This window comes from Lissotriton vulgaris, chromosome 7 (genome assembly GCF_964263255.1).
Source record: "Lissotriton vulgaris chromosome 7, aLisVul1.2, whole genome shotgun sequence".
Taxonomy (NCBI): Eukaryota; Metazoa; Chordata; class Amphibia; order Caudata; family Salamandridae; genus Lissotriton; species Lissotriton vulgaris.
The window spans coordinates 1741377609-1741403626 of NC_141695.1; the positions used below are offsets into that span (position 1 = coordinate 1741377609).

The 26018-nt window shown below is 43.2% G+C and overlaps 1 protein-coding gene across 1 annotated transcript in view; it reads left to right on the forward strand.

The window, feature by feature from the left end:
• Nucleotides 1-854: 854 nt before the first annotated feature.
• Nucleotides 855-26018, forward strand: part of LOC147706546 (killer cell lectin-like receptor subfamily B member 1B allele A) — a 115775-nt gene continuing 90611 nt past the window's right edge. Inside the window, exons 1-3 of the mRNA XM_086929095.1 lie at nucleotides 855-989; nucleotides 16737-16838; nucleotides 21864-21917. Coding sequence (XP_086785221.1) covers nucleotides 902-989; nucleotides 16737-16838; nucleotides 21864-21917 — 244 coding nt within the window. The 5' untranslated portion in view covers nucleotides 855-901. The remainder of the gene's footprint in view (nucleotides 990-16736; nucleotides 16839-21863; nucleotides 21918-26018) is intronic.

Genomic DNA, 26018 nt, shown 5'->3' on the forward strand with positions numbered 1-26018 from the left:
CACATGCGGTCCGTTTCTTCCGGACTGCAGTGACAGAAGGCACATCGATGTGCGCTGCTCACACTGCTCACTTCTCACTAGTGAAGAAGTTACAGAATGACGTCATGCCAGGGGAGCTTGTAGGGGAAGGGAAATCCTTTAAAGAGAGTCATTTTCTCTCTGGATTTCCCTTTTCTTTTTGAATCTCAGGAGCATCAACATTGTCGTGGTGTCACCAGGGCTTTGAGTCGAAGCTTTTTCAATACTATAACAAGCCATAGTTGCTGCTTATTTATCTTATGCAACTAACAACCATTGACAAAGCCAATAGTCCTGACTTGTTGTAGGTATGATGTTACTTGTTGTATCATATATCTGGATGCAATGACAGAAACAGCAAACTACAAGTCGGGCGGCACAACAAGCTAAGCACAGATTTTTAACGTATTTGTTTGTAAGCCACGCCCCTAATTATGTTGGTCACGCCCCTTTGATAGACCCCCCCCCCCCCCCCCCGCCCCTCAGTTTTTTCATCCCACTTAAAGCCCTGAGACCAGGTTTATCAAAAACAAAAATAAAAAATATACAAATCTGCCTTCAAAGGCTGGTGCGCTCTCATTAGCCACTACTCCTTTCCATGAGGAGATTACCTGTTGAAACAACCTGTTACCCTTGTCAGATTTGTGCGCTTTTATAGCGCCTCCTTGACCTCCGGTAAGAGGGCGCTCCAGCATCACCATGAATAAAGTTACAAATAAGCGAAGTCCCCGCTTCTTGAGGAAGCAACACGTTTCTATGAAATTGGCGCCAGTGGGCGTAGCGCTTCCCCTTCTCGGAGCCCTTCTAGCGCTGTCGTCGTGTCCCCTGGTGCAGACGTGACTTCGACTCTTGGCAGGAGGTGTGTCTGCAGATCGAGCCGGCCATGGCAGGGGAGGTGGTCTACGCTGACATCAAGGTGCCCGGGGGAGCGTCACACAGCGGGCCCCCACGGCCAGCGGCTAGAAGAGCAAGTAGGTGCTGGAGGCGCTTTTTCGCCGAAAGTGTATGCCCTAAAATTGTGTTGTAGTCTTATTTGTTTGCATTTAATTGTGGTTGGATATAGTATAGCATGAACCAGACTTAAAGGCGCCGCCTGTGCTTTGCAAGAAAGCCAGTGGAACAAATGCACAGTTACTTCAATAGATTTTTATGAGGATTGCAGAATACCGTTGGCTGTGCTCTCATAGAATGCATTTTCAGTAGAAGAAGGCTTCATGCAGATCACCATGACAACTGCTTTGGAATTCTGCAGCTTTAGTGTAGCTGGCCGTGGTCTTAGTTTGTTTTGTATTTAGTTTGCTTATTGGGCGCTGCAAACATTGCTTATGTCAACCTTGTTTAGTTTTTTTTAATAGTTTGACAATTATGGGAGACACGTCAATTGGAAGATATAAACCATAAAGGGAGGAAAGGCTGCAAGATGTTGCTTGCTTGTGTAAAAACAGCAAAAGCTCATGATATCCACACGTATATGTGTATAAACCATTCTGGTACGCATGTTTCAGTCCTAAGAGTATATACGTTCATGGCCACAGCCTGTGAAAAGCTATAACTATAGGTTTACAGCCTCATAGACCGGTGTAGATTTACTTATTTTTCAATTTCACATAGTTTCCCACAGGAAGCATGAGAAGTTTGAGAACACGAGACTATAATTGGTTTCCAGACTCACTCCTGGAAAACCTTTATGCATTTCCAACTGAGAAGAGGTAGCGTCATCACATGCAAAACTCTCATAGTGACAAGTAAGCAGACGGAAATACCATCTTATTTGGGCAATAGTATTTTTTCTCTACATAGAAAATATTTTTGTCTTTAGGGAATTGGCTTCCCTCACAGTCCCATAAATGTTGGGACTTTCGCCTTCCTTTTCCCAATAAAGAAAGGGATTTAGTAAACCAACTATATTTTGGGCGGGAATGACCTGTGGTGAAGCATGAAGTTGTACAATAGGACCCTCATATCTTGTGACTCAGGAATACTGAATTATGTAGATATTGAATATTTCGTGGTATTTTGAGTCGCACCCTGATCTGCCCTTGAGAAATGGGGAATTACCCCATGTATTGCTATTTTGAATCTTTCCCCTCTATAAAGTGGCATTTTTAGGTCGATTACTAACTGGACATTTTGGCAAATATTTGCTCCTGAAATGGCCACACTGGGGAAAAAAGTCATGATTAGTTTTAATTTAGATTTTGAAAATTGACATAAGTTAGTAGCTAAACTGGGTGTTATAGCCCATTTGGTCAAAGGGCCAACATTGCAAGGCATTGCAGACCTGGAACTCCTACCACCCACCACTGTAAATTGTAAATGTAAATTGATACTTGTATAGCACACTACTCACCCGCAAGGGTCTCAAGGCGTTTGTACGAATACCACTGTGGAACCCATCCTGGCTTTCCCTGTGAGGCGTCCACTCCTGGGCACCCCCAAGGTGGAGGCCAGGCATCCTTAGCGTTGTGGGGGCCGTTGTGGAGATTAGGCAAGCTATTGCCCAGAGTTGCAGAGTGGGACTCCATGATTGGAATAGGCACCGAGGCGAGAATTATCAGGTCTGTGGAATTTTGAGCCCAAGACCCGCCGAGGCGGGAAATTGAACCCTGGCTAGATCTCTGCATCAGGGTCTGCCGCTCTAACCATTGAGCCAAACTTCTTCACTGGGAACAAATTTACTCAATAACAGTAATATGTTGCACATAAATAAACTCAGGCATAGAGGTCATAAGCTCCCCCTTTTTGTCAGAATTTAAGATTGCATTGTAGACCTGATCAAATTCCAGCTCTTTGTTTATTATGATTGTTTAAGGAAGTTTGATTTGCTGCCTTTATGCACAATAACGTTTTTAGAGCACACATGTGGAGCTTGCTTCTCAAAGAAAAAAAGGTTTGTGAGTGGAAACTCCCTGGTCCTGACTTACAGAATCAGAATCACCGATTGCATGTCCCTGGAGATTGGATTTTATCCGATGGCATTCTCCATTATTGTAGATTATCCTCAATTCTTATCACAGTGGACTGAAATGTTGATGTTCCATGAAATGTCCTTGATTGGCTCCCTGGCAAGCCAAGGGACGCACACTTTGCTTTTGGTTCTAGTCTCCATGAGCAGGGCAAAGGTGCTTGGAATCCTGGTCTTGTTGTCATGGAGTTAATATTTGCATCATTAGCATCTTGATCTTGACCGTGATGAGGGATACAGTATTAAAAACAAGTAGCAAGCTCATTATGCTTGGTGTTATATAGGTCTTTAACAGGGTTTTAGGTCCTGGCCAATGTTTGAGGTTTTGACTAAGGACAGACAGAATGGGATTTCATAATAGTCTAATAAGTCCATCACAGAAGGCCATCAACACATAAAGTCTTTTTTGGTGATAATCAATCCAAGGTAGCAGCTTTCATACATGCATTTTAAGGGAATGTTGAATCAAGCCATGATCGAGTAGAAAGTAGAAAGAAGGAGATCAGTGCATGAGAGACCTTTAGGGATTCCCTGATGAAAGTTGAAATCATCAACAAAAATGTGATTGTTTAGGCACATGTTTTGGGATTGCCCCACGATACAACACTACTGGCATACAATTCACAGGGCACTTCGAGCGACGACAAATCTTACGGACATATCCACTTGGAAAGCGTGTGCCCTCGGTTTATTCCGCAGGCGGAAATCTGAGAAGGTACAGTGCCGTTTTGCATCATTAGCCCTCCTTTTAGCGAAGCGGGGATCGGCAATGTATTGGCGAGCCCCGTCAGAGCCACCCGAGCAGCCTAGGTAGGGGCAGTTAAAAAGTGGGGCAAGGCATAAGAAGAAGTACTGAGGGAGGAAGAGGTCAAAGGAACACGAAAACATCCCATATCATTGGAGTGGGCACAACTGCTACACCAATACACCCACGAAACAACACAAGCAAATTTGCCTAGGGCCTCCCAGGCACAGTCCCCATGCTCCCCTCTCCCGGGATCAAATGGCCCATTCGCCAGACGAAATGTAAGCATGTAACTATGGGAAGGTACTACCTAGAAGCCCCGAACACTAAACTACACCGAAGGAATGCGCCAAGAACAAACCCCCCTCACCCCTCACCAGCCCCTATACATCAACACATCATGTAAAGACAGTATAGCTGGCTTGCTTCGGGACATGCCAGAACTCAGCGTAGCCACTCCCCACCCGCTTTCCCAGTTTTACCCCCACATGTTCGGACCACCAAAAGTACATCAGTAGTTGAAGAACCGACACCAACACACGTAAACACAGGCACCATAAATTAAACGCCATTATATTGCGATGCTGATGTGGGAGCGAAGTAGCAACTCCCGGGTAGTGGCCATCCATCAGGTCACACCCCAGTATGAGAGCCACTACAGATGGGACATCAGACCAGTATGATGCATATAACAAATATTGTTGTATAGTACATACCGTGCCTAACCTGCAAGGCCTCTGAAAGCTTAGCGTTACATTGTAAGATGTAACATTATTGCGGGTGTACATCAATATACATGACTTGTATCACTCTAACCTGTGTATTTTCTGAAAATGTTCAAATTCAATAAAAAATATTAAACTAAAAATGTGATTGTTGTAGGACAAAGTGATCTATGAGGTGAAGTGATCCATGTTGTGGTTGACAAACATGTGGATGACTCTTTCTGGGTGATAGATGATACTTAATCTAGTAGAATTAAAGAGAGTGTCCTTGATTTCTTTTTCATTTTTTACATTGTTATTTAGGGCCAAACTGTAACATTTATTTTTATATTTTATGCAACAGGTTGTATATTACTACATCGTCTATATCAATGTCACAAATGTCAACATACTTAAATCTTGTATCCACAAAACGGACTACCAACATTGTAGGAATATAAATATATAGATAGACGTATAGATTTACAATTCTACATTTACTTACCTAGACAATATGTTGCTAGTCGATATTAAGGAAAGTATATTATCGGCATGTGCATATCTCGTGGAATATATTATCCACCTCACCTGGGCATATCAATCTCAATTTAAATGTGAAACATTGTGGCAGTGCCACAATAAAAGCGATCTCACATAAATATATAAGTACTATAAAAGATTGTCACCTTTATCAGTATTAATACTTCCATTTTCAAGAACACTAATTTCATATCCACTTACAGATACATTATTTTTAAAATGTACTTTCGACTGAGATAACCTGCACTAATTAAAAAAAATATTTATCCTAAGAACCCATTCTGAATCTACACTATTTAGTCTTCTCACCTTGAATGTTTGTTATATGAATGCATCCTTAATTTCCACAGACACACAAATTAATCCGAAGGCACAGGGAAGCAATTACATTTACATTAAATTGTTGTTACCAATGTAATGCATTTCCCATTTCTTAATATTGTAAAAATAGTTTAATTAATTCTGGATTTGTGATAGAGGTCCCACTCTGTCACTTTTTTTCATAGTAGCAAAACTTGCCAATCTTCATTTTCATTGCCCTTCTGATGGTCTCTCATTTTTTATCTCCAATTTAAGCTATATTCCCAACATTCAAAATATAATTACACATACATTTTGTGTGATTTGTATTCTATTGCTTAGAAACCTTTAATAATGACCTGTACCGGCTGTATATTAAATATAAAATTTAATGTGTTCGGATTGACACAATATCCATACAGTTTTGATACAATATTGGTAAAACTCGGGCTGCCTGCATAACGTATGAGTCACATTTCCATTAACACAGAGTATTTTAGGCAAAGAGAAAACATTAGTTGAACACTGAACATATCATGAGTGATGAAATATATGCGGTCATAAGAACATCTAATGAGAGATGAAATATGTGAGGTCGTAGGTATTGCAAGGCAGGGGCTCGCGCTATAGGTACCTAAATAAAGTATAACTGGTAAATTTCAGTGCTTTAATATTGTATTTTAACGGATGTTTTCACCTAACCATAACCCCACCTTAACCTTTGTTTTTTCAGTGAATTTCTATGGTTGTTTTTTAACGTAAAATGAGATGTTATGTCCATCCTTAACTATACCATCACTTTGTTTGACTGTTTGGGTGTGTGAGTGGCTGTTTGGGTGTATATGTAGGTATGTGTGTAGCTGTGTGGGTGAGTGAACGCTGTGTGATTGGCTTTATGGGTGAGTGAGCGGCTGTGTGAGAAGTTGCATGGGTGGGTGAATGGGTATGTATGTTACTGTATGGGTGAGTGAGTGAGGGTCTGAATGGTTGCATGAGTGAGTGACTGGGTGTCTAAGTTACTGTATGGAAGATTGAGTGGCTGTTTGAGTGGGCGTTTGGATAAGTGAGTTGGTTTGTGAGTGGCTGTATTGGAGCGTGAGTGTGTGTGAATGGGCTGTATGGGGGAGTGAGTGGATGGGAGTGCTTGTATGGATGTGTGAATGGGTACGTAAGTGGTTGTGTGGTGTGTGAGTGAGTGTGTGAGTGCTTGTATGGGTGAGTGAGTGGCTGTGTTGAGAGGCTGTATGAGTGAGTGAGTTGGTGTGTGAGTGGCTGTATAGGTGACTACATGGGTGTGTTAGTGGCTCCATGGACCAGTGAGTGGTTGTGGTAGTACGTCTATAGGTCTGTGAAGGGATATTTGTGTGATTGTGTGGGTGTGTGACTGGGTGTATGAGAGGTTGTATGGGGGTGTGAGTGGTGTGTGAGTGGTTCTGTGCATAATGTCATCAGTGATATCGTCAGTGATGTAATTTGCAATGTCATCAGTGATGTCACTGACCATGTCATGAGTGATGTAATATGTGATGTCATAAGCAGTGCATTGCGAGGGTATAAGTTGTAGTTAGCTGAGGTAACTATACCTGCTTAATTTCTCTGGTTTTGTTGAAGTGAAATGTGAACCTAAATTTAACATATCTGTAACCTTTATTTTTAGGTTTCGACCTGGCCGTAGCACTGCGAAGCAGTGCTCCGCCCAGGCGAAAACTTTTGTTTACAGTATGGGGGACTTGAATCCGCTCCTTCTTCCATTGGCTAGCTCCATAAATGGAGGCTAGCCATTGGAAGACATCGTTGTCAATCAGTCTTTCCCAGTCAGAACGCGATTCGGGGGCGTTTCTGGGTCTTTTTTTAAGTCCCGCCCTCTCCTCTTCCCATTGGCTGGAATTTTACCTTCTAGCCAATGGGAAGGGGGGAGCACGCAAACACGCCCCCGAATCCCGAAACGACCTGTTGCTCTGTTGCAGACTTGTTTTTTGTGTGCCCGGGTTGATTTTTAATCCCAATCCGACCCTGGTGGTGATGTAGGTAAAAAAAAAGCGGCCAGTTGGCAACGTTATAATTCAAGCCTCGCAAAGAAATAACAATATAAAGCATTTCTGTGGTGTCTCATTTTGATGTGAACAGTGTAAAAAATATAATGAAACGCAGGCATTGTCATGTCTTCAAATGCTATGGAACAGCAGTTCCGAGCATGCACAAACAGCAGTGCATAAATTAATGTAAAAACATTGAAAAGGCTGCTCATGTGTAACACGAACGCGCTCGGTAAAATCTGGCATCTGCTGCTTCTGTCTCTAAGCACACGATGGGCGGACCTTATTTTCCATAGACTAGACTGCCGTAGAGCAGGGATGTTTAATCACACGTTTCCGTCCACGGTTTCCTTTTTAACTTCAATTGTATGGGTCATTTTACTCCAGGTCAGGTACCGTGTGGGCATTTCTTTAGCGTTAACGCATTTCTTAGCAATGCATGCTTCTAGGGTCGCCATTAATCCCCGTTTGTCTCAATGATAAGGAACCCAAATCGAAATCATGTCTTTCTTCCCTAAAGCCAAGTTCATGGGAGAAGTGGAAGGCTATCTCAGAAATGTGTTTAGAAATCACGAGGTATGTACTGCTCTGGCCCTCAACTATCAGTTTAATGCCTCTGCATACTTGTATCGAAACATATGCTGTGTTTGCAGCGTTTTCAACGGATAGCTGCCAAGGTTTAGTAGTGTGGCTCACTGGTTAGAGGCGGCAGACCCGAGAGCAGAGGACGGCCCGGGACCAGGGTTCGATTCCCGGCGCGGCAGGTTTCTGGACCAGGGTCAGCGGACTCGATAATTCTCTCGCCTCGGTGCCCACTCTGATCAGCGAACACACTCGGCAACTCTGGGCATTAGCTTGCCTCATCTTCACTAACGGCCCCACCAGACCGCCGGGGATGCCTGGTCTCACCCTGGAGATACCCATTAAGGGACCATCTCTCAGGGAAGCCAGGAAGGGTTTCGCAGCGGTCGAAGCGCCTTGGGACCCTACGGGTAAGTAGTGCGCTATATAAATGCCTATACAAGGTTTCAGATTGCTATGTGTGACATTTTTATCATTTCATTGCAATTATGAGTGACATTTAAATGACTATGAGTGACACTTCTCGCGATCAAAATCAAGCAACAGAGATGAGAAAAGATATAAATATCAGACATTACACCCATTGGAGCAACGAGACAGTCCAAGAAGACTTTAAAACTGCAGCAAAGCAACAGAAGTAGATGGGAATGTGCGAAGCGCTCTGCTTCTGAGCACCTCATGCCACTGACCCCCAGGAGTTCCAGCCCTCCCTGAGTTCTGGGGGGCGCCGTCCGCCCTATCATGCCTTTCACACTCCTAAGAGGACACCCAGGCTGCAAGCACAGAGAGCAGGTGCAGCTTGTGACTTTGGTGTAAATGTGAGAGGGGTTCTGCTTCTAAGCACGTCATGGCACTGGTCCCTGGCATCTCCAGCCCTTATTGAGTTCTGAGGCGCTCCCTCTGCCCTATTATGCCTCTCACACTCCTAAGGGCACACCGAGGCGACAGACACACATATAGAACTCATGGAGGGTCATGCTACATGTGTGAATGTGTGTGCTACTCTGCCTCTTAAACACACCAGTGCCAACCGGGAACTCTAGCCCTCCTTGGGTTCACTTCTGAGGCGCTCTCTCTGCCTTACTGCGCCTCTCACACCCCTAAGGGACACGCAGGCTCCAGGCACAGAGCTGCCGAAATGTAAAATTAAGAGATGAGCTGACTAAATGTAAAAGATGAGCTGACTAAATTTAAAATTAAGAGATGAGCTGACTAAATGTAAAAGATGAGCTGACTAAATTTAAAATTAAGAGATGAGCTGACTAAATTTAAAAGATGAGCTGACTAAATTTAAAATTAAGAGATGAGCTGACTAAATTTAAAATTAAGAGTGCTGACTCGTGGACCAGGCCCAGTTCTAGAGGGTGGGCCGGATGGGCCAGGCCCACCCAAAAATGAGCCTGGCCCACCCAAAAACGAATCTTGGCCTTTGCAGCGACGTCAAGAAGGCAACAGAAAAGTTGCACTATAATTAAAAAAGTTCCTCTGAACGTAATTTATCATCTCCTTCTAGGAGTTGCGTGATTGGGCCTTGGCGCTCTCTCAGGCACCCCCAATCACGCATCTCCTTTGGAAAGGTGAGTTGTGTCCCCGCCCACTTGTGGTAGAATAGGGACATGGTGAAGGGGACAAACCCCTTCTTTGGCACCAGGTGACCTTTGCGTGCTGCATGGATATTTACTTCTTTTCAGTGCTGGAGGAAAGGAGTTTGTTTATCCTGATTCACCTTTCCTAACCCCCTTCAGCTGCTTATCAGATCGGGCTGTGAGACAGATTTCCAACCCAGCGGGCAAGAGAATGTGTGGCTATTTCGTTTTTTAAAAAACCTGCAAAGGCCCAACAAGATACATACTTCATGTATGCTCCGAGAATGTGTGGCTATTTTCATATTTTTTAAATCTGTGAGGGCCCAGCAAGACACATACTTTGTGTATGCCGTGTATATTTCACTTAAATTACTTGTATCATTTTCATGACTGGCTCTGCCACAAATGCAAGACAACAGTACAAATGTCCAGTTAACTCTGGTGATTAATGGTCCTGCTGGATAGAAATCTTTTGTCTGTTTGTAGTTTTGGGATGCAGATAAACTGTAGTTTATGTGGATAGCTCAGTGGGTTACTGCCTTTGTCACAGAGATCCTTTAGTTACTTGCAGTTCATAAGTTACAGATCTAACATAGGACAGTGACATATGAACTGTATTCTAAGAGCTGCATACAAACCTGAATGATATAATTAGAACGTTTTTTGTGTATTGCGATATAGTTAGAATGTCCCCACTCTTTCATTATTCTAATGTTGCTATGAAGAGTTCGTTTTGGCAGATGTACATTTTTATCAGTAAAGACAAACCCTAACCACTGGGGTATGCTTTAAATCCTGAGTTTGTGCTTCTCCAGACCTATCCCTCTTAACACATACTGCCCACCAGTATGGCTGGCATGTGAATCCTACACCTGGTAATCCTCATTGGCTTATGTGACATTCCCTATAGGCTGATTTACATATTTGTATGATTCATTGTCTCTGCATAATGTGTGAATGATATAAAGTACTGTGAAACCCTACACTATGAGTAGCGATATACCACAAATGAAAAGCATATGAGAGTGGCTACGGAGAGATGATGGGCACTGTTGGAGGGTGGCAATAAGGGCATCCGAGGAGGAAGTGAATATGGGGAGAGTCTATGTAGAGAGGAGGGCACTGTTGAAGGGTAGCAGTGAGCTAAACAGAGGAGGAGGTCATGGAGGGCTACGCAGAGATGAGGAGCACTTTTGGAGGGTGGTAGTGAGGGAGTCTGAGGAGGGAATCATGAGGGGGAGAGGCTACAGAAAGATGAGGGGCACTGTTGGAGGGTGGTAATGAGGACATCCGGGAAGGAGGTCAATAGGGGAGAGTCTAGGGAGAGATGAGGGGCACTGGTAGAGGGTGGTAGTGTGAGAGTCTGAGGAGGAGGTCATGAGGGAGAAAGGCTACGGAGAGATGACGGGCACTGTTGGAGGGTGGTAGTAAAGAGGAAGAGGTCAATGGGGGGGCACCAATAAAGACTTCCACACCAGCGCTAAAGCCAACCCTGTCATGGCCTTTCTGTTTTTGTTTATTAAATTAGCAGTGGGGCTATTAGGGCCACTCATTTATTTATATATTTATATATTTATTGTTTTAAGTTTGAGGGGGATTTTACTCATTTTTTTTACCAATAATAATGAAAAAGGATCCGGATGGTGGCTGATATGGGGCTGGGGCCCAAGGTCAGCTGTGAGATAAGGTGCACAAGAGATGGATGGTAGAAAATGGATAATCAGGGCTGGAAGGGAGAGTGCTGCAGAGTCCGGGGTTAGGTGGCGTTAGGAATGAAGAGAGATTCTCTCTGAAGGCTGGCAACGAGGGAGGCTGAGTAGTGTTACTTGCCTGATACTCCCACCTCAGAAACCTCCTTTTCACATCAAAGGAACCTTACATGGGATGCATTTTAAAAAAGAAAAATGAAATGTCAGTTTCATTTTTTTTAGGAGCAGGCAGCAGTCCGTGAGACCACTGCTTGCTCTTAAAAAATATTTTCACATCCTTTCACAAAGGGGAAGGGCTCCCCTGGTGACCCCTTCCTCTTTCAAGTGGATTACTACCTATTTGGAGTAGGAGGTAAACTGCAAGTGTTTTGTGACTTTAATTGTGGTCGCAAAACAATGATGCATACAAATGCGGCTCGCTATTAGGAAGGGACGACCCTTGTTAATACCGTCTTGCACAATAGCGTTTGTACATGCGAGCAGGGCAGGGCCACATAGGCCCCTGGCTGGGTGGCATACTGACCAATCACAGCGCTGCTTAGAGCATTGTGATTGGCTTAGGGGAGGAAGCCTGGCTGCCTGCTTCCTGTTTTTTTTAATGAATATTATTAAATTGAACCCCTCCCCACCAGACCTCTGTGCGCGAACCCCCGCCAAACCACTATTCCTCTCCCCCACTCCCTCCCGCGAGTCGTGACTGCCGCAGTGGCCCACCCGAATGCACTCTTGGCCCACCCAAATGCACTCTTGGCCCACCCAAATAAAAATTCCTGGAGCCTGCCGGGCCTGTCGTGGACTATGCCACACACAGGCTTCTGATTTGGCAAGAAGTAGCACTACGCCACTGAGGCATACATGTCACTGACAGCCGGCAGCATTATTAAACAAATTAGGCCCCGGCGCTCCGCTTACTGACACCAAAAATAATTATATCACTGGCGTTGCCCAAGAAAAACAATTTAGTAAATGCTTGCTGTGTGACTTATGTCTCTGGATGCAGGCTCTCTCCACTCCGGGACTCCAAAAAGTACTGTAGCCTGTAGTACTGTACACTGCAGCCAGACAGATATTACTATGAGAATATAGAAAAGTGAGGGGCGCCGGTTGAGACTGGTGTAAATGCTGAGCTGAATTGCGCTCATTTCCATGATCCTGAGTGATGGCTTGAGTGTGGGTCATGTGAGAATGGCGCAGTGCGAGGAAGTTTCCAAAACTTGGCAGGAGTAGAGCCAGAGAGGGGATGGGGGGGGGACAACGCATCACGCTTCAGGTGCATCGTACTGCTTCAAGCATGCTGTATGTTTTGTACAGTACGTAGCTGTTTCTTTTTGTTTTATCGGAATACACCTAAGGCCTTTTATTTATCAAACAGCCTTGTAAAGCAGTGCAGTATTAGAAGAACTGCTCAGTACCTTTCTTGGAACCTTCCAACCTCAGCAACAAGCATTGATTAAGTCAACAAATTTGACTTTAATTTTCCAACATGTGCAACACCACCTAGGCCATTTGTACCGGATAGTTGCGAACTGTCTCCTTTTTGCAGGGACATTCCCGGTAAACTGGAGACTGTCCCGGGTTATATTCAATGTTTTAAAGGTCGGCGTCGGCTCCGCACTCTGTGACCCTGGGCAGATCACTCAATGTCCCGGTATGAATGTGACTGGTGCCAGCATCAAGCGCCCTCGGGTCGGGTTGGCGCTATATGACTGATGTGCCGCCTCTCTTTTATCACACCTGTAGACCAAGAGAAAGTGAAAGCAAAGAGGAGCCCGCAGTGTCATTTCCTGTCCGATCCACAGTCCACAGTGCTTCGAAGCCCTCGGTGCCCGTCCTGGTGCAGACCAGTGAAGCGTCTGTCCAGGGGTGTCACCCCCTCTTTATTTGTTTGTTTCGCTCCCTGTGTTTCTGTTGCTTTGATGGGCGCTGCCTGTAGTCTGACTTTAAAAGCGCTTAGAAGCCCTCGCTGTATTATTGGTTGAGGAGAGGATGTGCCGTTATGGCCAGAGCTGCCGACCTTGGAACTGGGGGCCAGGTTCGAGTCCCAGCGTCCGCTCCGCACCCTGTGATTCTGCGCAGATCACTTCACCTCCCCGTGTCCGATATATGCATGTGTACTCGTGGCTTGTGTAATGTGACCGGTGCTCGTGGAAAGCGCTTCCTGGGGTCGATTTTGCGCCCAATAAAACTGCAAGCAAAACTGATTTTCCGCCTTCTCTTGTGGCAGCTCTGTTAGTGCTTAGAAGCCTCTGAGGTGATGGACTTAAGGATCTGGAAACCCCCTGCTTCTCTAGGAGGATGAATGCTTTGGCTTCCCCTGCGGTGCTCTAGCGCCTCCAGCGGACGGATAGCGCCTCGATGACAGGAGAGGAGCTGATTTCCCAGAAAACGGAGGATTTGATGCAGAGCGGGGGGGGGGGTAACCTCTGATGTGAACTGAACAAGTCTGAGCTCAGCCCATCCCAGAACTTTAAGGCTGAGAGAAAACCCACCAATCAGAAGGCAGAACAACAGCGCGTCATCACTCCGCAGGTAGAGCCAGGCCTTTGCGTTCCCTTTTGATCCTTTTCTCAGCGCTTAGAAGCCCCCCTTAACTGTTTTTAGGTTTCGCCTTTTTTGTAGGTGGCTCTGTGTGTGGGTGGCTCTGTGTGTGGGTGGCTCTGTGTGTGGTGGCTCTGTGTGTGTGTGTGTGTGGGTGGCTCTCTGTGCGTGTGCGTGTGGGTGGCTCTCTGTGTGTGTGCGTGTGGATACAGATGCAATAGGTCTCGCATTTGCGAGAGATTACGCTATTGGCATTGTAAATGACAATGCCATTTATTTATCTGTTTTCAAAACCAACACATAAATAAAAAATTTGTCATTTACAAGGCCAATAGCTCTAACTTTTACAAAGGCGAAACCGTTGCATTGTAAATGCTTGTTTAGAAAGTTTTTGAAGTTTTTAAATTCCATTTTCTAACTATAACGGCCCTGTAACCTTTGTTTTTTTTAATTAATTTGTAACGTTTTTTGATTTTATTTCCTAAGTTTAACAAGTACATCTTTGAGAGTGAATGTGTGAGTGAGTGCATGAGTGCCTCAGTGAGTTTGTAAGTAAGGGTGAGAGTGTCACAATGGGTCTGTCAGTAGGTGTGTGAGTGTCTGAGTGGGTCTGGGAGTGGCTGCATAAGTGCCTCACTCGGTGTGTGAGTGGGTTCATTAGAGTCTGTGCGGGTCTTTCAGTGGCTGTATGAGTCTCTCACAGGCTCTGTCACTTGACACATGAGTCTCTCAGTGAGTCTCTGAGTGTGTGCATGAGTGTCTAAGTAGATCTGTGAGTGGATGCATAAGTATCTGAGTGGGTCTCTGAGTGAGAGCATCAGTGTCTGAGTGGGTCAGTAAGAGGGTGCATAAGTCTTTGAGTGGGTCTGAGACTGGGTGCATGAGTGTCTGAGTAGACCTGTGAATGGGAGCGAAAAGTGCCTGAGTCTCTGATTGGGTCTATGAGTACAAACATAAGTCACTCAGTGAGTCTGTGAGTGGGTGGATGAGAGTCAGAGTGGGTCTGTGATTGTGTGTGTGAGTCTCTGAGTAAGTCTTTGACTAGGTGCCTAAGTGTCTGAGTAGGTCTGTAAGTGGGTGTGTGAGTGTGTCACTGGGTCTCTGAGTGGGTGCATCCATGTCTGAGTGGGTCTGTGAGTAGGTGCCTGAGTCTCTGACTAAGTCTGTGATTATATATATATATATATATATATATATATATATATATATATATATATATATATATATAGAGAGAGAGAGAGAGAAAGAGCGAGAGAGAAGGGATAGAACTTTGTATGTTTTTCATAGACGAACAATTTCATTAGAAAAGCATGTCAGAGAAACATACATTTTCGTAATGGTAGTCTAAAATGGTATATTTCGAAATTTAGGCTATGCTGCTGTTTCCAGTTGTTAACATATACTGAATTGCAGATTTTACATACTTTCTGATTTCAACGTACAGTAAAATAATGTTGTTTAGTTATTCTAGGTTTTATTTTAATATAATTTTTATTTATTTATATTTTGGTAAAATAAAATTTGCTTTGAAATGTTTCTTTAAAATTGTTATGTACCTGTATTCACATACATCAGGCTAAATTGCACCAGCTTCTTTGGATATTGGCACATCTCAAAACACCAACTTTCCTATAAATCTCAGCGAGATACCAAACAAATGCCACTACAAAAGACCAAAAGAGGCTACAAGGGTGCAACAAAAGTAATTGTTTTTAGTAAAGGGGTGCCATCCAGAAAATAAAATGTGATTTTCCGTGCTTAATTTGTAAAAAGAAATACTGCCCGGGCTCATGTCAGGAGGCCACTACAGCTTGCACCACACATTGTCCCTGACATGCTGCCAAAAATAGTAACAACACAACTACTAACCATCACACTCCTACAAGTGTGACAGTTCTGTCTATTCCAGGCCCCCAAGCTATAACAATGGTGTGGGCGGGCGGAAGGTGATAGTCATTTTGAATGTCAATTGAATTAAAAATAGACTGTTGTTGTGGTCATCTCTAAATTAGCCAGACCGTGCCACTGTGTGGCAGGCTGTCACAAGTGCCATTGTTGACAATAAAGTGGCTATGCTGAGCTGTACACCACTGGCTCAAATTAACCACTGGTTATTTTGCCTGACGCTCCATCAAATCCTTGCCCACAAGTTCTATAAAATATTATGGGGCAGATTTATGTTGCCTGATGCATCTCTGCAAATCAGCAGCGATACGCCAGGAAAGATGCGGCACGCAAGTTTATCCTTGCGCCACCCATGATGCGCCGCATTTACAATGCGGCGTACCATGGCGCAGGAATAAACAGATGCGTGTCGCATCTAGGGCGTAAAGTTGGCGCAGTACTGAAGTTGTGTTGCGTGCGGCACGCAACTCCAGCACTTTTCCAACTTGCCCTGTCTGTAACGTGGTGCGTCAAGCCTTACGTCTGCTTCAAGCAGGCGCAGGGGTTTGACGCATCAGCGTTGGTAAAGTGACTCAGTGAAACTTGGTAGATTTCACTGAGTCACTTTTCAAGGGTGTTCCTGCGACGGAACGCCCCCCCTGCGTGGAAACGCCCACATGAAACCTGACGCAGGTTTCATGTGTCGCAGGCCTTTACAACATCTCCCAGATGCGTCACGTTGTAAATACCCCGCACCATGGCGCTTCTTTTGCACCGCCGCTGCATCACAAAAGTGACGCAACGGCAGCGTAAAAGAGGCGCAAGGGGCTTGTAAATCTGCCCCTTAGGCTTTTAAATCAATTCTTTGCTGTACATTTGCTGACTATTTAAGGGCAGTGGTCATAATAGGCAACCATTATTGATTCAATTGAATATTTCCTGTGGACTATCTTTAAAAAAAACTTTCATGTCTAGACATGCATCCAAAAGAATCAACAACTTAACAATTGAGCTGGCTACAACTCGTTTATTGCGGTGCTACAGCAAAAACTTGCAAAATAGCTAAGATGCATTTGTACATATGTTTCAAATACTGATGTGTTGTTATGTCAAACTTTCAATTTCACAGAGCGACAGCCATGTCCCCCATGGCACAGACCTTTGCTACGGATCAGCGGAGTACTACATATCATGGTGGTTTTTGTTGGTTTTATAGGATTTATTGCTTGGGGTAAGTGCAGATCTATTGGCTTTGCCATTGCTTATTGTTGTTCTCAGTGACATTGTCTACACACAAAGGGTACAGAAAGAAAAAGACACTACATTCCATGACCTGTATAGTCAGTAATATATCATCTTCATCCCAAACAAGCGTACCAACGCACTTCGACCTTGCTGGTCTTTCTCATGGTTGGTGACTCCTTTGATAATTTCTATATTTATATATACCGCCCGTCCTGCCTATTATGAGGCATCCTGGGATATGTAGGAAAACAATAAAATCAATATACCAAACAAATGTACAACTTAAACAAATTAAACCCCCTAATCACCAAACATCTACCTTACTGGGTTGTTGGTAGCAATAACAGTGTAGTATAATCATTATAAATGTAAAATGTCCAGTATTTGTAGAGCAAACAATTACCCGAAGGTGTCAAGGCGCTGGGGGCCGCCGGGAAGATTAAGCGAGCTATTGCCCAGAGTCACATGGTGCTGGGCAGACCCCTGCCACCGGAGCCGGCCAGGGATCGAACCATGATCCCCGGCGTCCAGCGTCAGTCGCCTTGGCCGCTGCGCCACACCTCTTTGATTATATTCAATACAATGCATTTACCAACGACCAAGATGGTTCCTTCAGGATTCTTAAAAATCATTACCTACTATTACATATAGTATATTGTGAACTGTGACCAGATTGCAATATGTTGTTATAGTTATATCTCAGGCTATATCTCAACAATATTGTCAGCCTGTCCTGTGGCTTCGCTTATCACATATATCGCATTAAATCTCACCAGATTATGATATGTTACAATTGCATTTCATGCTATCGACAATATTGTCAGACTTTGGTGCATGGTTAACCTTGATTATCACCAGAGTGTAACATATCATTAAAGTATAGTACTCTTACCCACTCAACATGTCTTAGTAATTATTTAACCGGTCCTTAAGTTATTCTGCAATGTTCTAGTTTGTTCATCATCAATACAATATCAATAATTAAGACCTTGCATCGTAACCATCCTGTCTTTATGTTACGAGAACTATCTAGATTGGAATAATATGACACTTTTTTATCACTAATGTCCTAGTCCTCATTCAAACACCCCAAGGACAGTTTTCCTAATGTCACAATACTCCTGAAAGGTGTACAAAGAGTTTTTCATCATTGTTCCATGCAAATGGGATCTTAGGGCCAGATGTAGGTAGCCCAATACCGGTCGGTAACGGCCGTTACCGACCGGCATTTAGGGTTTGAGATGCAGGAGGCAGGTTTAAGGATTCGGTAATTTACCGAACGGTAGTTTAAATACCGATTCAGTAAATTACTGAATCCTTAATGTAGGGAGCACTCAAGTGAGTGCATTTTTCATTTAAGGATTCGTTAGTTACCACCAACTACAAGTTGGTGGTAAATATCGAAAACCTTTAAAAAAGCAATTTTGCGCTTTTTTAAAAGTGCCATGTGGCAGACATACATGCCCTTAGGGCATGTATGTGTGCCACATGTGCCCCCTGCACTATTTAGGGGTGCAACAGGATGTCAATGTGACACCCTGCCACCCTTGTAAGTCTTCCCCCCATTACCGATTCGGTATTTACTGAATCGGTAATTCCCATTCATTCCTATGGGCCTCCCGTAACATTTACCAAATCATTACCTACATCACATTTACCGATTCCTAATACCGAATCAGTAAAATTCGGTATTTAGGAATCAATAATATGTGATTACCTACATCTGGCCCTTAGTTCATAGTCGAATGATGTACTCCAGTCTACGCAAAGTCCGGGTTCGATTACCTCCACGTTCATGATTCAGTACCATATCAATGCCGTAGTATCTCAATGTCCGCCAATCATCATCAGGACATTCAACCTTATGTTTTGCAATTGCATACGTCATGTCTTTATTTTTCACTGCTCTGATATGTTCCAATATCCTGTTGTTTAACATGCATGTGGTACTGCCCACATACATGAGGCTACAAGCACATTCAACTACATACACTACAAACTGTGTCCTGCAAGTAATTTTATGTTTAATTTTTATCACTTGCTTTTGACAACCCAAGATTTTCTTTATATCGATTCTGACTTTACACCCTTTACAGCTGTTACACTTGATAAAACCAAGTTGTAAACCGTCCAACCAGATCTTCATATATTGGTTAGAAAAATGGCTTTTAACCAATTTATCCTTGAGTGATGATGCTCTTCTAAAAGTTACTTGAGATTCTTTTCCCACTCGAGGACCAATATCCGAATATTTAGAGATTAAACACCAATGGTTTTTTAATATATTGCAAAGGGTTTATCCAGGCATAGGTTTTTTTTTTTTTTACAGAGTTTTATATAGAGCAAATTTGACCCGGTATCGGGTATCAGAGTGCTTTACATAGTACCAGTTCCGTTACATGAGGACACACATTCATTTTTGTTAGGCACAGGGGGCTGATTCACAGAACTAACTTAAGAGAAAATCCTAAACTTACTACTTTTGGTATTCACAGAAGTTAGGATTTTGTCTTAAGACAAACTTAAGACAGACTTAAGACAGACTTAAGTTAGGATTTTGTCTTAAGTCTGTCTTAAGTCTGTCTTAAGACAAACTTAAGACAAAATCCTAACTTCTGTGAATACCAAAAGTAGTAAATTTAGGATTTTGTCTTAAATTTCTTCTGTGAATCCGCCCCAGGGAGATTAAGTGATTTGCCCAGAATCCCAGGATGCTCAGCGTCATTGCCTAGACTCGAACCCAGTTCCCCAGATTCGAGGTCAACCACCCTGTGCTAACTGTGCTATAGGGATTAAGCTGGATCCTAACGATGAGACCCAATAGGCTAAAATCTATCTGGGGTTGAGTTCTCCTTCAGGCACAGTGGTGCTGGAATAATTTTCAGAGTGGGGGTGCAGCCACCAGTAGAGTGGCAAAGATGTGGTATGTAGCCGGTATTGCATTTTGGAAGACGCTGTTGCGAATATATTGTGAAAGCAAGTGCACTCTCATTTACAAACAGCACATTTTCCATTAAAATGGCCACTCAATTTGCACAAGCATGCAGTTTTACTTGTAAAAATATTTAACGCAGGAAGGATGATGAGCGGAAATAGGGTTCAGGGAAGATTCTCATTTGCGCATCACCAAGTACAGTGCCATGATTTTTAATTTGATTAAAATCTTTGTTTCCATCACATTTCAAAATTACAAAAAATGTATGTTCCTAAATGTTGATATATTTTAAAATATTTGTACAGTTTACAAGAATTAAAATGTTGCTGTGGTTTAGAAAGAAATGACTTTTTTCATTGTTTTCTTTCACTCTCCCTATACACCAGCAAGATTGTAACAAAGTTCACTATACAAAACCCTCTCACTTTGTAGTCAGAGAAAAATAAGTAAACACAAGCCGCCATGTTAAAAGAATAACCAGCAATTTGTCAGAAGACATAGCCTGACTCTTGACTTCTGTCTTTGAACTCAGAGCAAATTTGACAATATAAATCCAATATTTAAAGGCATCTTTAATGCTGCTTCACCTTCTGAACTCCAGTATGGTTATTGTGGGGGTGCTGCAGCACCCCCCAAACTCCTATTCCAGCACCTATGCTAAGAAGACACATGGCTTAGCAGTTCGAGCTGGACTCTTCTTTGTATTGGAAAAGGAACAAAGCCAATGTTGACACTTGTCTGTAGTGGCACATTGGGCACAAAATTGATGGACTGGAATCTGGAAAGCAGTGGTTGAGATTAATCCAAGGATTGCACTCAATACTTTTTTTCTTTAACTCAGTGAACTTCATTTATTTGTTTTTGAATTTATAAAAGCACATAAATCCCCAGAGGAAGTACTGATGCTAATATGAAGCTGACAAAGACTGAAAAGGTACAAAGAGACTACTGATAAAAAACACAGATACTTAGTTGCTTCTGAAGACTGACTGCTAAGTCTGGCTTTGGTGATAAAGAGGGAGGTGTTCCACTTAGCAGGTACCTGGAAAGCAAATGCATACCCCCATTGACGAGAAGTTTTGATCATAGGGATATGAAGAAGATAAGCCGAGGCTGACAGCACAGGGAGATTAGCGTGTGAACAATTAAATAATTAATGCAGGGCGAAGATTGTGTAGAGATTTAAAGCGATGCAAAGACTTTTAAAGATGACCGCCTTCCTCATTGACAACCATTGAAGTAATCGCGAATGTGAGCATGACAAGGGAGCCTGCAAAAACAATTTTGGACCAACGGGAGTCGATGAAGCTGGTAGACAGATAGGCCGAGTACAGAGCATCAGCATAACGAAGTAGAAGTCAGGAAGTGGGTCGGGGTAGGAATAAAAAGGCTACATTTCTCCCAGGATCTTAATTTTATGAACAAAGGAAGCAGTAATATTATCAATTTGTGGGGTAAATGATAAGGTGTCATCCAGAATGTCTCCCAGATTTCAAACACCGTGCACTGGGGAGGGCTGTGACCCGAATGTGGCCGTCCCCCTGTTATCAGTCCAAAGAAAAGATGAACCTCCTAGGATGAGCACCTCAGTCTTATCAGAATTCAGCTTCAAGCATTTAGTAGACATCTAGTAGGCCACTACTCCTCGTTCTGATAGAAGGTTTGCACATGCAGGGTCTCCATTACCATCTATTTGCAAAATAATCTCACTGGCATCTGACACAGGTTTTATGTGGCGCAGGGCTTTACAACGTGACGCATCTCCCTAGATGCATCACGTTGTAAATACCCCGCAGCATGGTGCTGGCTTTGCGCCGCTGCTGCGTCACAAAAGTGATGCAACGGCGGCGCAAAAGTGCCGTACGGGGCTTGTAAATCTGCCCCATTGTGTTCCAAAACTGCTCAACTGCAATGCTGAGGCCTTCCAAGCCGCATCCTTGCAGGACAGTTGAACTTACAAACAGTGCTGAAAACTGACTCTAGGTTCATTCCTCTTGCACCCCTAGCTATGACCCAATCAGATGTGAATCCTCCCTCAAGCTTCCATTCTCACTTACCTGTCCTTTTTTGTACCAGCCCTTAGGACGGAAGACAAAAGCACCTCAAGAATCGATTGTGCCAAACCTCCAGGTAAACACAGAATTATGTTTTATAATATTTCTATGTTAGTATTATGTGTTCCTTGCCACAGTCACACAAATTGTTAGCTCTCACAAAGCTTATGAATCTACACTTAGAGAGGCCCTGTTCTCAGTGGAGCAGATTAGATTTTTCATTGGTCCATTGCAACCAAACATAAAAAACTGTCCAGTGTACAGTGCCCGCCATGATGGGGTCTCCTACAGATACAGCGAGAAATTACCCCAACATAATCTCTGTACTGGACAGCGTCTGCTAATAAAGAAAATACCAACCGTGAAAAAGAACCGTGAAAAAGAAACACGTTTGTTTTAACCACATGGGTGCTCATGACGAGCTCAGCTCCTCATGAGGCACGGTTGCTGAGCTCGTCATAACGGCCGCAACGCTCGCACGCGGGGCTAATTCCCCTGCTGTGTGAGCATTCCACAGAAACGGGTGTGGCCATGACTAGCTCAGCTCATCATGAGCACACGGCCACCGTGCTGTGTGACGAGCAGAGCTTGTCACGAGCAGCGGGGCGTTGTGCACGCCCCCCTACCCCCAGCACAGCGGGGGAATAACCCCCGCTGCGAAGGGGTTAAAGCCTTCCCACGTCTCTTGGTTTCCGCCTGACCACCCACAAAAACCTTTGTGACAGATCCTGATTGGAGGGGGTGAGCCAACAAATTAACAGGGAGAGCCGAGCCTGAGCCGAGCCAAGGGTCTGGGTCAAATCTTAGAGCCCGTGCTCGAGCCAACCCCCTGAAAATATGTTATAAAAACCATACAACAAATCCCGTAAAATCTTCAAAGTTAAAAAAAAGTGTATTTTTGTAGCTTATGAAAGTTTTGACATTAATAGGGCACGTTATAGCACTGAACTGATAAGTATTTATTAAATGTGATTGTACATCTGGCAGTCTGATCTCACATCTTCGAAAGTGCTTTCATAAACGCATGTTAATGCAAAAAAAGAGATTAGGTGAAATAGACAATTTGCCTTAGATCACACAATGCATGTTGCAATGTATCCAGGTTTTCTGTTTCATTCTGTACAAATCAGCAAATAAATGGGTATCTATTTGTCTTTCCTTATGTTGAGGCCTTGGGGCATATTTACAACGACGTGTCTGAGTGTGGAGCTGCGCACAATTTGGCAGCATAGCACTCTGACATTTCCAATACGCAGGGATGTCAGTATTTGCAACAATACAGCACACCGCTTTGTTTTCCCTAGCACTGGCACTAAAATTAGCTGCCTAGTGCCAATGCAGGCCCCCTTGCACAATAGTGCAAGGGGGCCTGGGTCGATGGGACCATCAAGGCACAACGGCCCCAACAGTGCTGGGATGCCTGGCTTCACCTTGGGAATGCCCAGGAGTGGACATTTCACAGGGAAAAGCCAGGAAGGGCTCCTTAGCGGTATGAGTACAAGCGCCGGGAGACCCCGGTCCGGGGTAGCTGTGCGCTTTACAAGTACAACACATTTACATGTGCAAGGGTGCCTGCGTTGCAGGGAATGATTGTTTATGTGCAGGAAGGTGTCTCACCCAATCCATAATGGCGATTTGTTATGTCTAGGTGTGCAGCAGAATGCAGCACACATGAAAGCAACAAACCGTCATTATTTAATGATTGTTTATGCGCATGAAGGGACACATTCCTGCACATAAACAATCATTAATGGGGTTTTGCTCTTTCTATATGTGCTGCAGAATGCCGCACACATAGAAAAAGCAAAAAAGAGGAGAAATAAAAGCTATTGTCCTCGTTTCTCCATTCTAACGCCTGCCCATGCACCTCCTTGTAAATCTGGGGCAGCGTCAAAAAAAAAATGGGTGTTGCAGTGGAATGTCCACAGCAACACCCACTGCACGCCCCGTCCACGCTAAATGATTTGTGTAAAGGGTCTGTATTTAGAAGGCGGCGTTAAGCCTCAAAAAGTGGCTTAACGCCGCTTTGTTAATATGGATAATGGCATAGCGCCACCAGAATGTCGCTAAAAGGGATGTTCTGGTGGCGATATCCCCTTATAAATATGCCCCTTTGTTTTTACATTTCAGTGCATTCTTCTGCAGTTTTTAAAATATACCGCAAACTCAACCAGAAGGTATTGGAACATTTTACATGAGCACCAGTGACATTGCAGAAGGTAACATGCATTATTTATAGGCAAGGGGAGATGACATGATTTGCCCAGAATGATCTGAAGCGGAGACTCGACTTGGCTCCCAAGTTTCATAGTCGCCAGCTCTGGGTGTAACACCACAAAGAGGAAGCGCAGCAGAAGCAAAATGAAAGCTTGGCTTGTTATGGGCTCGAGGTTCCAACAGGACCTCGAGCTGTGCCAGAGCCAGGCTTCGGGTTCAAGTATGGCTCGAGCTTTTAGTGCTTCGCCCACCTCTAAGCTTAATACCCTTCTTGGAAAGTGAACGAAATGTATCAGCTGACCTGACATGGGGGTAAGGCATTAAAGGTAGATGTCCTGGGCTCTCTGAATTTAACACTGAGGGCCCGATTCACAGAACTAACTTAAGACAAAATCCTAAACTTACTGCTTTTGGTATTCACCGAAGTTAGGATTTTGTCTTAAGTTTGTTTTAAGACAGACTTAAGACAGACTTAAGTTAGGATTTTGTCTTAAGTCTGTCTTAAAACAAACTTAAGACAAAACCCTAACTTCTGTGAATACCAAAAGCAGTAAGTTTAGGATTTTGTCTTAAGTTAGTTCTGTGAATCGGGCCCTGAGTCTCTGTAGACATGTCTCCCAACATGGCCCAAACTAACAAATCTGTGATGTTTAGTAATTCCTATTTTATTTTTAAATTAACAGAACATGTCCAAATGCATTTTTTTGTACACTTGTCTCGTAGTACACACTCAGTAAACATATCAATAATTTCACACTCACCGGGCATAACCCTTCACTCACACACCATATACAACAACTCCCATCACCTGTTAGAAAGATACCTAGAGTCTACAGCTCATTAGAGAAGTGCTCATAGTCTTCTGAATTAACACCTGTTAATCTGTTAAAACTACAAGGAAAAGCAAATGAATGCAATAACTGTAACATATCATCATATTTGGCACCATAAACTAAAATTACACTGAGTATTGTTTGGAAGTAGTATTACCTCCAACAGATAGGATTCTCACCACAGTTAGTAGAAGCAAAATTAATTTAGACAAGTGTTTCTTAACTTTTGAACTTCTGTAGACCCCTACTCAATCATTAATGGACCCATCACAGAATCAATATTGGAACCCCCACTGAGTTATCATTGCAATACTGGGACCGCGGCCTAGGCAATTTTGATGATTTGAACCGCAAAACAATGCACAAAAATACCAAAACAAGCATTCTTAAAACAAATACAAAAATGATGATCTATTTTATTTAATTCAAAAATATTTTTAAAAATCACAATTTTAAATTTAATGGGAAAGTTGCACCTTTTCTAACTTTAATTAAGGCAGCTCGTCAACCATAATAGACTCTGTTTGATGCAATCAGTCTGAGGGTACCAACTTAATTTTTAGCCTCTAATTTCAAATTTCTTTATATTTACACTTTAAAATTTTCAATTTTACATTTTGCTTCTTCGTATATATGCACCCTATTCCTTTGATATTATTTTATTTTCTAATCCGTTGCAGACCCCATGAGTAGGCCTCAGAAGGCGTCACAGAAGCCCTGGGTTTCTGGATTACAGGTTTAGAACCTCTGATCTAGAGAGTGTGAACTGATCCAGCACTCAGAGATTGATAAATTTGCAATAAACAAGGCCCAATTACATTACCCAAACAAGTCTCTTCACGCTGGGTTCAGTGTAATGCAAAGTTCATACCTAACTTACCAATTTCCAAATGAACCTGCATTTCTCATAGAACAATAATGTGGCAATGACAACTTTTTATAGTTGAAAAGGTATAGGCAATAATCAATAACCACACCCTAGATAAAAGTCGAACACAGTGTGAATAGTTATATTATTTTATCTGATAAAGTGAAAAAATGCTCATCAAGTACCAATACATAGTACAAACCATGGAATATCATTGAGTAAATTATTAGCAAAGAGAAGGACAAAACTCACATCACAA